Here is a 12343-nt window from a genome sequence, read left to right on the forward strand (position 1 = left end):
GTTCAACATCTTGCCATCACAGCATTACTGACCCTGGAGGTAAACAGGGAGACAGAGTTCCGTGGAGGTTTGTTTATAGTAGCGAGGAGCTGATAGGTGGTTAAGTGTGTGTCTTCAACTGTTAACTGTTGTGGTTACAGTTAGGAGGAACCAGTCTCATATACCCAAGATGTCTCCTTCAAAGCCTTGCAGCTATTTGAAGAAATCTTTACAAAATGTGGCTATAGATGTCCAAGGTCGTGAGAATCAAACCGCCGCCAGCTGTTGCCTTGCTCATCTTTAAAATAAATCGATATATATTTTTTTCACCTGAAGACTCAGTATTTTTTCCCTATAGTCTGCCTCACCACAAGCAGAACTTTGGGTTTCTTTGATTCTATGTATACCTGTTCCACTGAAGAGCACCTGTTTTGAGCCACTGTGATTGAACCCAGGCAGCACTTACCTTTTCTGTTTTAAACCGCCAGATACTGTAAGACTTAAGTATCATTCATAGTCGGACGTAAGGATATGTAACCAGCGCCAGCGCTCCTTGCGTTGTCGTTTTTGTCTCCCCCTCCGTCACTTACGGCTCCAGGATTTCCGTCCGTGCGATCAACATTCACCGTCAGGCCGACGTACGTTCGTTTGTACGTTGCCTGTAGTACCAGTGGAAACCGTTGGCAGTATATCAGGGAAAAAAAGTTTTCCTTGGGCACTCTTTCTCCACAAAAAGACCCACGTTGGTGGTGGAAGTACTTGAGTAAATGTACTTAATTACTGTGACGAAATGAACCCAGCCAGCCATTCCCTAAACACACACACACACACACACACAAATAATATAGCACAGTGCAGTATGGGTCGAAACTCACGTTTTGTAGACAACCATTGTTTTTGTCTAGTTTGTGGACTATAGTTTGTGTCTTTTATTGCGTTGTTTTGGCGTCCATTTTAGCGCTGTTGCCAGGTTTTGTGAGAGAAATAAGCAACCAGGTCTATGAAAACAAGCCCAAAATAATCGACTAGGCCACATCACATGAAAATAGCAGATCTACAATATCTATTTGAGAATCACTGGTTTAAATAATAATTGGCCCAAATAAGCAACTACACTTTAGAAACAAGCCCAAATAAAACCGCAACCACCAATGTTTGTTTACAAGCAACTTTACAGAAAAATAAGCCCAAAGTCGCTTATAATAAGCGGACATGGCAACACTTTTCACAACATTTAAAACCTCGCAGCTGCCATCTAGTGGATTAATAGGTGTACGACGCCCAACGTTATAATTCCTACGGATTTAACGTCAGCGACTATGCATGCGTCTGTAAAGAACGGACGGAATCCCTCACCCCCTGACGCACGTTTTAGACCCATCTAGGGACTATGAACGGGCCTTTACAGTATCACTTAAACAGCGAACATTCACCAAGTCATGGTGAAGGTTTGCTGCTTGAGTTGATCTGAGCTTTGAGGATTGGTGGGCTTCAGTCAGGTTTGGCCCAATCAGGGAACCCATCCCCACATTTTTAGGGGGGCAAGCACATATTGCCGTGGTCCCCTTTTGTTAGGGGGCCAAGCCCGTAGGGCTGTGGTCCCCTTTTGTTAGGGGGCCAAGCACATATTGCCGTGGTCCCCTTTTGTTAGGGGGCCAAGCACATAGTTCCGTGGTCCCCTTTTGTTAGGGGGCCAAGCCCGTAGGGCTGTGGTCCCCATTTGTTATTTTGTAGGTTTGATTGTAGGTTTTATTATTCTTCCACCGTTTTACGCATAATCGCTGTATTAGCCTAACCATGCAGTCGGTTTATGCGAAACTCTGCAATATGGTAGAGGGCTTTGTCAAATGGCGAAGAGACGAAAACCACAACCATTGGCCAAAGGGAGGCGCTATAGCAATCTATTGAAAATGCAAACTTTGAACATATAACTCATGCCCTGTTTGAGCTATTGCCATGAAACTTCAATACACATAATGCGTCTCCTCATACCGAACAACTTTCCCACTCTGACTTTTGACCTCTGACCTTTAGATCAGAGGTCTACAGACGATTAGATAATCCAAACAACATTTCAAAAAGTAGTATAATCCAACTCCTCATTGCTCCCTGGGAGGGTGGTAGCTTTATGTCTAAAAATGCACTCAGATTCAATTATTCTTTATTGAGACTGAGCTGAGAAGCACAGTAAAGAGTACAGAGTAAGTAGCCTTGGGAACCAACAGCTCCAGACCCGTGGCCCATAGGTCAGGAGCCTCTATCAGTGTTTCTGTAGCATGAGGCGTCTTGATATACAAGTACATCCCCAAACATATCTGATGAAGTAATAATTTCACTGCCTGCAATGTTGCAGCAACTATATTTGTGACAAGCTGGCTGCAATAATAGCCATGGATCAAGACTTTCATAGATGTATTTTATTGATTTTGATATTTGCATATCTATATGCAAATATAAAAAACAATAAAATACATCTATGACAATAACAACCTTGAACTTTGAAACCTTGAGTAGTCTACTGTTTGACAGACCGACAGATCGACCAGACTGTCTTACATAGCCCACTTTAAAACTATAATAAATCCATGCTCAGAAACAAACAGGATTGCCTATTGTGCAAGCCCAATAGGCTTATATGCAAACAGGTGACACAAATATTCAGGCAAACGGAGTTGTCCATTTCTCAGATTTATGACTTGTTCACATTTATTTGAATGTGGACATGTCACATGAGGTATTAGTGCAGTTAAAAGGGAACAGAAATGGGCCAAAGGAGCTGGTCGTAAATGACCTTCGTCCATTAACCTGACACTGTCCCATTGCCAGCGAAAATACATGTAAAACGTTTAACCACTTAAACCTCATAAGGGGAAAGCTTTCACTGAAAATAGCTGATCGACAAGCTCACAATTCGAAGCAGCGCATCGTGTTGTGAGCTTGTCGATCTGCTATTTTCTTTTTTTTTTATTATCGATCTGCTATTTTCAGCAAAAGCTTTCCCCACAATACCGATGCTGGGGTTTAAGTGGTTAAGAATAGAAAATATGAAATGTGCAGGCCTACATAGGACAAAAGTGGCCTCCTGCGTCTAAAATGTATGTGCAAATGTATTTCCAGGGTCGAAATATATTTTCAAATAGATTTTTGGCTTGTCTTGTATTATTTTAAATGATGTGAAATATTATATTTGTTGTTATTATTGTTCTTCTGAATGGAAGGTTTCATTACAATTGTTCCACAGTCCGCACTCGCCATCAGGCCTACATCACGGATCCAATTAAGGCCATGGCCTTAATTGGATGGGTGTCAGGAATCTGAATCAATACTGAGAACATGACATTCTTTCACCAAGCAGACGTTTAATCATTGACTTCATGCTATATCTTTGCAGTGTGTGTGTGTCCTTTCATGATCACATGATGTTTTAGAATAACCATTTCAATAATGAACATTTTATTTATCATGTCTATTTATTTGTCCTTTTAATTTATAATGATGTTACTCTGGCAATCGGCAGAATAGCCTTGGTGTAGCCTGTTTGCCAGAACATTTTAAAGCTGTTTGTGATGTTCCATGGTAACCATTTTTATATGTCTATACTAAGCCTATGCTGCACTCCTGAGACAAATATATTGGTGATACTTGCTCATAAGATATTATGGTTATTTCATTTAGCCTAAACAATAAACTTAAAAAATATGAAAACGAGCAGGTTAGTACAGCAATTAAATATTGGTGAATTTACAAATTTTATTTCACAGTTACAAAACTAAAGCATATATGTGTATGAAAAATAAGGTGGTAAAAAAGAGGATCATTGATACAAAAATAAAGTCAGCCTCTACCACAAACAACAGTGACACAACATCCACTCAGCCATTCTCCATTCACCCTGCAAAAATAAGGAACACTGAAATTCAAAGCAGTCCATCAAGTGAATATTGGCATTGATTAGGCAGGCTATACATGGGCAGTGCATTGCATTCACATCGTCTAATTCAGTGGTTCTTACCCTTTTCAGGCCGTGACCCCCCCAAAATAATCATATTTGAACTGGGGACCCCCACCCTGACAAACACTTGGAATTGTAGGAGTTCCACAGATATTAAATATTGTGAGAATTGTAGATCAGCTATTTTCAAATATTTTGCCTCTTTCTTATATTATTTGGCCAACGTTTGACAAATGTTTTCTTTTTTGTATTGAAAAGGTCTTAAATTGTCAATTTACTGTCATGTGGGGACCCCCCTGGGAGTCCCGACCCACAGGTTAAGAACCACTGGTCTAATTTATACAAAAAACAATACTGTTGATCATAACACATTATAGCACATTTCTGAACCCATTGGCGTCAACTCCCTCCTGAAATAGTTGTCTTCCAATACTGGGTATGGGGGGTACGGGTAGTCTATGGGGCTGTAGTAAGGTGCATACTCCTGGGCAGAGAAGTTGTCCTGCTGCTGAGCCGGCCAGCTGCAGTGGGACATAAAGTGACAGTCCTGCTGGAGGTTGTTACTACAGTGCTGATAGTGGTACTGCTGGTCCAGGGGGGCGAAGCCCTGGTAGCTGCCACCGTCCATCCTGGTGGGCGAGTTGTAGCAGGAGGAAGAGGAGGAGGAGGAGAACGAAGAAGAGCCCTGTGGCGAGTAGCTGCTGTGATCCACCGGGCTGGGAAGGTTCACCGAGTCTGGTGGAGAGGGAGCCTGGAAGGAGGATTGAAACATGAACAGATGCATCATTGCTCTGTAAACTGAGACCAGGGGGCATCAATATGTCCATACACAGACAAATGTGTCCATGGCAACTTTTTGATTATGTTTTACACAGTACACACCATAATGTTTTTCATTTTAACATAAGACCCAATTGCTGAATGTCAGTCTCCAGGTTTTCTTCAGAATATGTACAGTATGACACTGATTTACTAGACAATATGGCACATTAGGAGTCCACTAGGACAGTGGTTCTAAAACGTTTTGTTTTCAAGGACCCCCATAACTCTGAGAGTGTATAAATGGAACCAAATGGACCCTATGTGTACACTCTCAGAGTTACAGACCTGTAATGGTCATTTAGGGCTATAGCTCTGTTTCTGGTAATATTGTATGTCCATGGCAACATTTTGATTTTGACAAAAACCAAGAGGCATGGCGATGGATCCCTGGGATCAAAACATGAACAGGTGCAGGGGTTTGCTCTGTAAAACGGAAACTATATAGCCAGATCTTCAGTGCGCAACACCGTCTTACGACTGAATACATCAAGCAACAACAGTGGAGTAGGCAGGTTGCAGCGCTGCAAAGTAATCAAATTACGCATTCAAATGAACCGTTCCCCTGGAGTGCTGCAAGTTAAACCGAGCCCACATCCAAATTACGCACGATTTTTACGCACCAAAAATACCTACCATTCCAGGGTTGTTGTAGTAGTCCGCATTTAGTGCGTGCTGCTGCTGCTCGTGAGACCAAAGCAGTGCGAAGCTGGGCTGATGGGGGAGCAGAGACGCGCTGTTGTTGTCGCTGTACGTGTCGCAGCCACCACCACCGCCACCGGACAACAACGACATGTCCACAAACTGCCGCTGGTCAAAGGAGCTCTCCTGTACCTGCAGGCTGCAGGCGTGTGGCTGAAGGCTCCGGGTCCCACTGATGCTCACGTCCGCTCCCTGGAAAGCTGCAGCGGTTGTGGCGTCGCCGTGGTTGCCTGTTGTTTGAGAGGTACAGTAGCCTTAGACGTGTGAGAGTGCGTTAACCGGAAGACTCGCCCCAAAACACGCTCACCCCCATTTTTTCCCCGCGGACCGCTCAAATACAAGAACCTATAGGGGCGAGCCTCGCCCCTATAGGTTCTTGTATTTGTTTTACTGAGGATGAGGTTAGACATACGTTTAGGGTTAGGCATAGTTTTACTGAGGTTAAGTTAAGGAATAAGCTTAGGTTGAGTTTTACTCAGGTAAAATTTAGAAATAAGGTTAGGTTTAGTCATAGTTTTAGTAAAGTTTAGGAATAAGGTTAGGTTTAGTCATAGTTTTACTCAGGTACTTTACTCTGGGGATCTCATCTTAAACGAGCTTAGTGCTTAATGAGACTCCCAGTTTAGTAGACCTTGTATTGTGAATTTGCACTTCCATGTACTGATGTTCTCATGTCTTACTAAATAAAGTACATCAATCAATCAAAGGTAAAGTTTTGGAATAAGGTGAGGTTTTGGCCCAGTTTTACTGAGGTTACGTTTAGGAATAAGGTTAGGTTTAGACATAGTTTACAGAGGTGAGGTTAAGTGACGGTGAGGAATTCCAGGTGGCGAACGTTCCGAGGTCGCCGGGTTGCCCCGGGGTGACTGTGTTTTGGGGCGAGTGTTTTGGTATTCGAGAGCGCTACAGTGCCCGATGAGCGTGACACCACCACTAAACACAGGAAGACATTTAAATAATTTGAGAGACATCACAGGTAGTTGTGATGTCAGAGTGGTCCATCACCCAACACATTTGAATGCACGTTTATAAAAAGGGTTGACATTACACTGTACTTTGGGTGCATGTGATAGTTTAGCATGCAATTAGTTTCAAATTGCCCTATCCTTTAAGACAACTGTTCTTGACTGCTGAGCTTCATGTAAGTATCTTGTTTTTGGCTTCACTATAGGTTCTAGGCTACATCAGGGGCAGGTTGTTTATAATGGTTACCTTTCACTAGACATTAGTCAGCTATGACTGTCTGTCTTTTGATCAAACCCACAACAACGCGTAGGCTACAGTTTCGTCGTTTAATTGCATGCCTGCAACATCCGCGTGTTTTGATTCCACTATTAAACAAGGGCGTGTGTTTAAAGCGAGCCTAACTCCGTTGTAGGCTATCATTCGTGCTTGCTCATGGGAGAGAAAAAGAGCCTCTCATTTCATGTTACGTTAACTATAGCCAACTGTAGCCTACATCAATGGTTCTCAAAGTGTATTCCAGGGACTCTGTGTCCTTAAGGTAGGGGGTCTAAATTGACCCTTACAAGTCTGTAACTCTAAGGGGAGACCTTGAAATGTAAAAGTTTGAGAAACACTGGCCCATGCTGGATGTGCTTTAAGTTTAATGTGTAGCCTACTTGAAGAAACCGCACGTTTTTAAATGGATGCTGCCATGCTGGCCAGGACGAGATGATTACCTTGCAGAGTGGATACACACAGCTCCTGAATATCCACGCGACCTGCAGACACTTGCTGAAAAAAGAGAAATTAAGAAAAATGTCATCAAATTGTTTTAACAAAATCAATCAGATATCATATTAAGATATTTGTGTTAATTGGACATTGGAGTTATTAGGCTATAGGATTTTTATTTATGTATGTGTGGGGGTTGTGTTTGGGGGGGTGTCAGTGTGTGTGTGTGTGTGTGTGTGTGTGTGTGTGTGTGTGTGTGTGTGTGTGTGTGTGTGTGTGTGTGTGTGTGTGTGTGTGTGTGTGTGTGTGTGCGTGCGTGTGCGTGTGTGTGTGTGCTTGTGTGGTGCATGTGTGAGTGTGTGCTTGCGTGCGTGCGTGCGTGCGCGTGTGTGTGTGTGTGTGTGTGTGTGTGTGTGTGTGTGTGTGTGTGTGTGTGTGTGTGTGTGTGTGTGTGTGTGTGTGTGTGTGTGTGTGTGTGTGTGTGTGTGTGTGTGCCTGCTTGTGCTTGCGTGGACATGCCCACTGAAAGGGGATTACCAATCATAATTCTGTTCATAATAGGGATTTCAGTTTTTAGGGAGCGGCATGCACTTTGAGCACGCTGCTCAAATGACTGTGGGCAACTTGTGTTATAGAGTTATAGGGGGGCAGTCAATAATTTACGAAGGCAACGGCAGCAGGGGTTATTTATAGCTTTAGGAAGGGTGGACTAGGCCTATACTGGTTTTAACTATTTTTCTCCTTTATTGAACAATATGCATTATGCAGCAAACGGGGGCATAGGAAAGCCATGTGTTGTGGATGTGGATATCATGAACTTGTATATTTCCTAGGTTCAAAATATCTTTCTTTGCACATTTTGAATAATATCTATTTTTGCACATTTTAAATGACAAGTGTTTGTACTATTTGTGAGATCTTGCCTATATGTCCATAGAGAGTAGACAGACAGTCCATTCCTTTTTGAAGGAAGCATAGGTTCATGTGTAGGCTACTACGATATATTAAACAAAATAAAGATGTTTAAAACCATTCTGAACTTGTTATTGTGTAAGTGTGTGTTGAGGGGGGGGGTCTCGTATACCGTTTTGATCGTTTTCAGGGCCGCTTTGCGTCTCTGCAGCAATTCTTTCACCGTGATCTTCACTCGCACGCCTTGGTACACCTTCTGTTTATCTGCAAAATGATGACAACAAAACAAACATCTCCTTATACTTAGTGAAAGTCTGCTGAACCAGTGGTTCTCAAAGTGATTTCGAGGGATTCTAAATGAGAGTCTAAATGAACAGAACAGAATACATATAGAACCAAGTGGACCCTAACGGGTCCATTTGGTTCCATTTGTTTACTGTCAGAGTATAAGGGGAGACCTTGACATTTTAAAGTCTGAGAAGAACCATTGTGCTAAACACATGGGGCCAGGCAATTATTATCTCTCTGCATGCTGCGGACTCATTACTTCAGCTCTAATAGCACAGAAATAAAAAATCATGTCCTTCTTTGTGCTCTATCTTCTTGGTAAAAAAAAGTATTGCACCCACGGCGATGTCAAGCTTTTGGTCATTACATTTAAAGTATAGGTCATAGGAAATATGCCTATTTATTTTATTTACACATTTAAAATAACAGGTTAATCATCATAGCCCAATTTGTATGGAATCATTTGTTGAGAAAGTCCAGTGTGTGCGCAAATCCCCCTCGAACTGACAGCCTTATAGCAGTGTTATAACAGTGTTATAATAAGTGGATGTTAGTTATACACTAACACTGTTATAATAATACGGTAAGTGCTATCGAAATAACCAGACGTATTTCTTTGCAATAATAGGCGATTCGGCTGCAGCGCTGCACAGTAGGCTAGGCAGCACTGTTTCTCAACAGTGGGTCGGGACCCATATGTGGGTCGCGGACACATCGCGAGTAAATATCCCTTTATTTTTTTGTTTCCTACATTTTGTTTTAATAATTATTAATTATGAATCCCCAAAATTAGAAAAGAAATGTTCAGTGTGGAAGTAGTGAAAATAGCCGATCTACAAGCTCACAACGCCTGGCTGTGCCGTGTGTTGTGAGCTTGTAGATCTGCTATGAGCAGACATCATTTCTCTTTTGGGTCTCGAGCTAAAAAGTTTGGGAACCAGTAGCCACTGCGAGACAGTATAGTCTTCCACCCTGGGGCTATGTTCACCCTGGGACCCTGTGTGCCTTTTGCGCCAGGAGGGAGCCACGACCCCCCCCCTTCTTCCCCATATCCACGTTCTCTTTACGGCAGCTCCGTTTGCACTGAACAGTGTCTAAATCCATGGACTGTTGCGCGAAAAAAACACCCACAACCAGATCAGATCAGGGACACGGAAAACGGTGCAAAAATAGACTAACGTAAGTGCTCGTTTCACATCTTATAGCGTATATATGCTATAGACCAAATGTCGGGTAAATACAAAGCAGAGGTTATTATTGATGTGAAACTATGCTCCCAATGCCCCCCCCCCTGTATGAACGAAGGAACCATTGTAAAGCGCTTTGAGCACTTGGAAAAGCGCTATAAAAATGCAATTGATTATTATTATTACACGTGTATAGGATAGTTGGTTGATACGGGCAGTAGGCTAAGGGGAGGGCGGGGTACTTTGTTCCATGGGGTCAGTAGTTATTCTCCATTTAATAAATGGATAATACTGACTCCACGGAACAACGTGCCCCTCCCCAGGAACAGTCAACAGTAGGCACATGCAGACAAAAGTCCGTCTAAAAGTCAATATATTGAGTTTGAAAACGCGAACGAACTAGTAACACAAAAGTCCCAAGTTTATGCTTATATGTCAGTAAAAACCCTATAGTCTCATCCCTATAGAACGATTCATCAGCACTATGGGTCTCAGGTTCTTAACATCGAGGTAATGTTCTTAAAATCAGACAGCAAGTTTGGTTCCACAAAGCATAAACTCACATGTAACATACCGTTCCCTACGGCTAAGTGAAATGTTTCGCCCCAAACTTAAAGGAGTAGTTCACCCAAAAAAATGACTTATTTTCTATCAATAACACGCCAAATGAAGCCTTGAATATATAGATTTTTTTTTGTCGCATTCCTAAGCCAATAATTTGATGACTGGAGACTAAAACAGAAAAACCTGTGTAATTGATAGAAATAAGTATTTTTTTTGGGTGAACTTCTCCTTTAATCATGGAAATGCTCGTCGCTCTCCCATTCTATTACACCATATTGTTGCAGTATCCTATGCTTATAAGCTACAATGTGTCAAGTCTGATAAGAAGGTGTATTTGGCAACGTTTTATTATAAAAATCAAGACCCAAGTGAGCAAAAACGCCAGATAAAGGGAATCGGGAGGGACCCCACACAAATATGTTTTAAAAGTAGCCTATCTCCCTATAGTTGATTGTCTTGAAATGTTTAATGTAATTGCCCATTTTGTTTTCTGTATTGTAATTTAATGTTGTAATGTAATGTTGTTTGGAAAAAGAAAAAAAAATCATTAAATATATTGTTGAAAAAAAAATCTCAGGAGTGGCAAAGCGTCAGTAAATGCGATTCGATAAGAGCAATAGGCTCTTAGGCGTATAGTTTCAGACGTGTGTGCGTGACTGTCTGATAAATATTCATACAATGCCTCTTACGCGATTTGACTCTTAGGCGAAATGTAGCAAATAGTTAGTGAGCCTAAGTTAACGTCCAGACACGTCCCACCAAACCCCCATGCGCACGTACGATAGGGTTTTATAAAAGAAAGTCTGAGTTACATCAACTATAAAACTGTCATAAAATGACATTGCAAAATATATTCATACATGTCTTTGGGTGCGATAGAATTGAAGAGAAGACGGTGTGGAATGAGGCATAGCCTCTAATAAATACAACTCAAATTATTCTATTATACTATGAGAGCCCTTTATAACTGTCTTTAACTGTTATAAATCCATAAACTTTACACATGTGAAGATTGTGAGACAACCCTTTGGTGCACGTGTGTAAAACTTGTGTAAAGATGACATAAATGATCAAGGGGGGAAAACATATTTTCATTGAGGGTTTTTCATATCACTTTGCCGTCCACACTTGATTCTAATGACATATTTTTCTTTTCTTTCTGTTGTTCTGTGTTACAGGAGAAAATGCTCCATAATCGTTTCCAGATGAAAATATGATGTGAAACTCACCAGACATGTTGGCTGAAGGCTCCTGGGAGAAGACCTATGGGCTTCAATAACGTCCTTTTCTGGCTCACCAAATAGCCAAGAACGAAATTCTTGCAAAAGTCTCCAAAAATCTCAACATAAATGTGTTAAAACAGCGTTAGAGCATACAGCAATATCCTAATATAGCTGGGGATATATTAGTTTGAGATTTTCTCCCTCCATGCCTACTATTTAAAACCCCTAGAACTCAATGATTTGACAATGATTTGATTGCGCGTTACTTTCAATTTGAATATTCAGAAGCACCTCAAAAATATAGATTTTTCACAAAAAATCAACACATATGAGCATGGAAAAACGTCCCCTTTAATATAATATACTGCTATTTCACACTTTGACCAAAAATAAATCGACGTTTTATACATTTTAGCCACCTTTTTTAGATATGAGGGCATCACTCCCCCTCATTACAGTAGGCACTGTAGTTAGTTATATGAGTCCATTTAACATCGCTCTGACTTAAAAGCAGCTGTACCACATTTATTACAATTGTTCAATATGCTACCAATATATTGTAATATATTTTTTAACTTTAATTCCCACCAAAAAGGATATATGTGGGACAGTTGTGGGCGGGGCAAAGGGCAGTAGCCATCTTTGGTACGCTGACTCCAGGCTTCAGTGCAGTCTCTTTAAAACACCTGCTGAGGCCATGTGATACAATGGTGTCAATTAAGAAAATCCCTTCACAATTTTCACACAATTGTTTTAGACTGATTTTAACCCATTAAGACCTTGAGGCCGAATGTCTTCTAAATCCTAACAGTTTTTTTGAAAAAACGTTTATGTTGATAAATATCAGTGGTGCTCAAAATGTTTTCATGTCAAGGACCACTCAAAATGATATATATTTGGCCGCGGACCACCCCCATCTCAAAATATTTTTGTTCCAGGGACCCCCCAGAAGCAAATATTTGAGTTAAAGATGTTCGCTTTAAAAAAATATATATATATTCAAAAATAGCAGATCTACAAGCTCATATGAGCTTGTATAT

At 41.2% G+C, this 12343-nt stretch overlaps 1 protein-coding gene across 1 annotated transcript; it reads right to left on the reverse strand.

Annotated features, from left to right (window-relative positions):
• Nucleotides 1-3711: 3711 nt before the first annotated feature.
• linc.pou2af1 (lnc RNA pou2af1) lies at nt 3712-11369 on the reverse strand. Its single transcript, XM_080429558.1, has 5 exons — nt 11310-11369; nt 8214-8305; nt 7135-7189; nt 5387-5682; nt 3712-4682 (listed from the first exon to the last, which is right to left on the reverse strand). The coding sequence occupies exons 1-5, from the start codon at nt 11314-11316 to the stop codon at nt 4293-4295; spliced, it is 840 nt and encodes a 279-aa protein (XP_080285684.1). The 5' UTR covers nt 11317-11369; the 3' UTR covers nt 3712-4292.
• Between the last annotated feature and the right edge of the window lie 974 nt (nt 11370-12343).

Source organism: Gymnoscopelus braueri (genome assembly GCF_963280865.1).
Source record: "Gymnoscopelus braueri genome assembly, chromosome: 5".
In the NCBI taxonomy this organism is placed as follows: Eukaryota; Metazoa; Chordata; class Actinopteri; order Myctophiformes; family Myctophidae; genus Gymnoscopelus; species Gymnoscopelus braueri.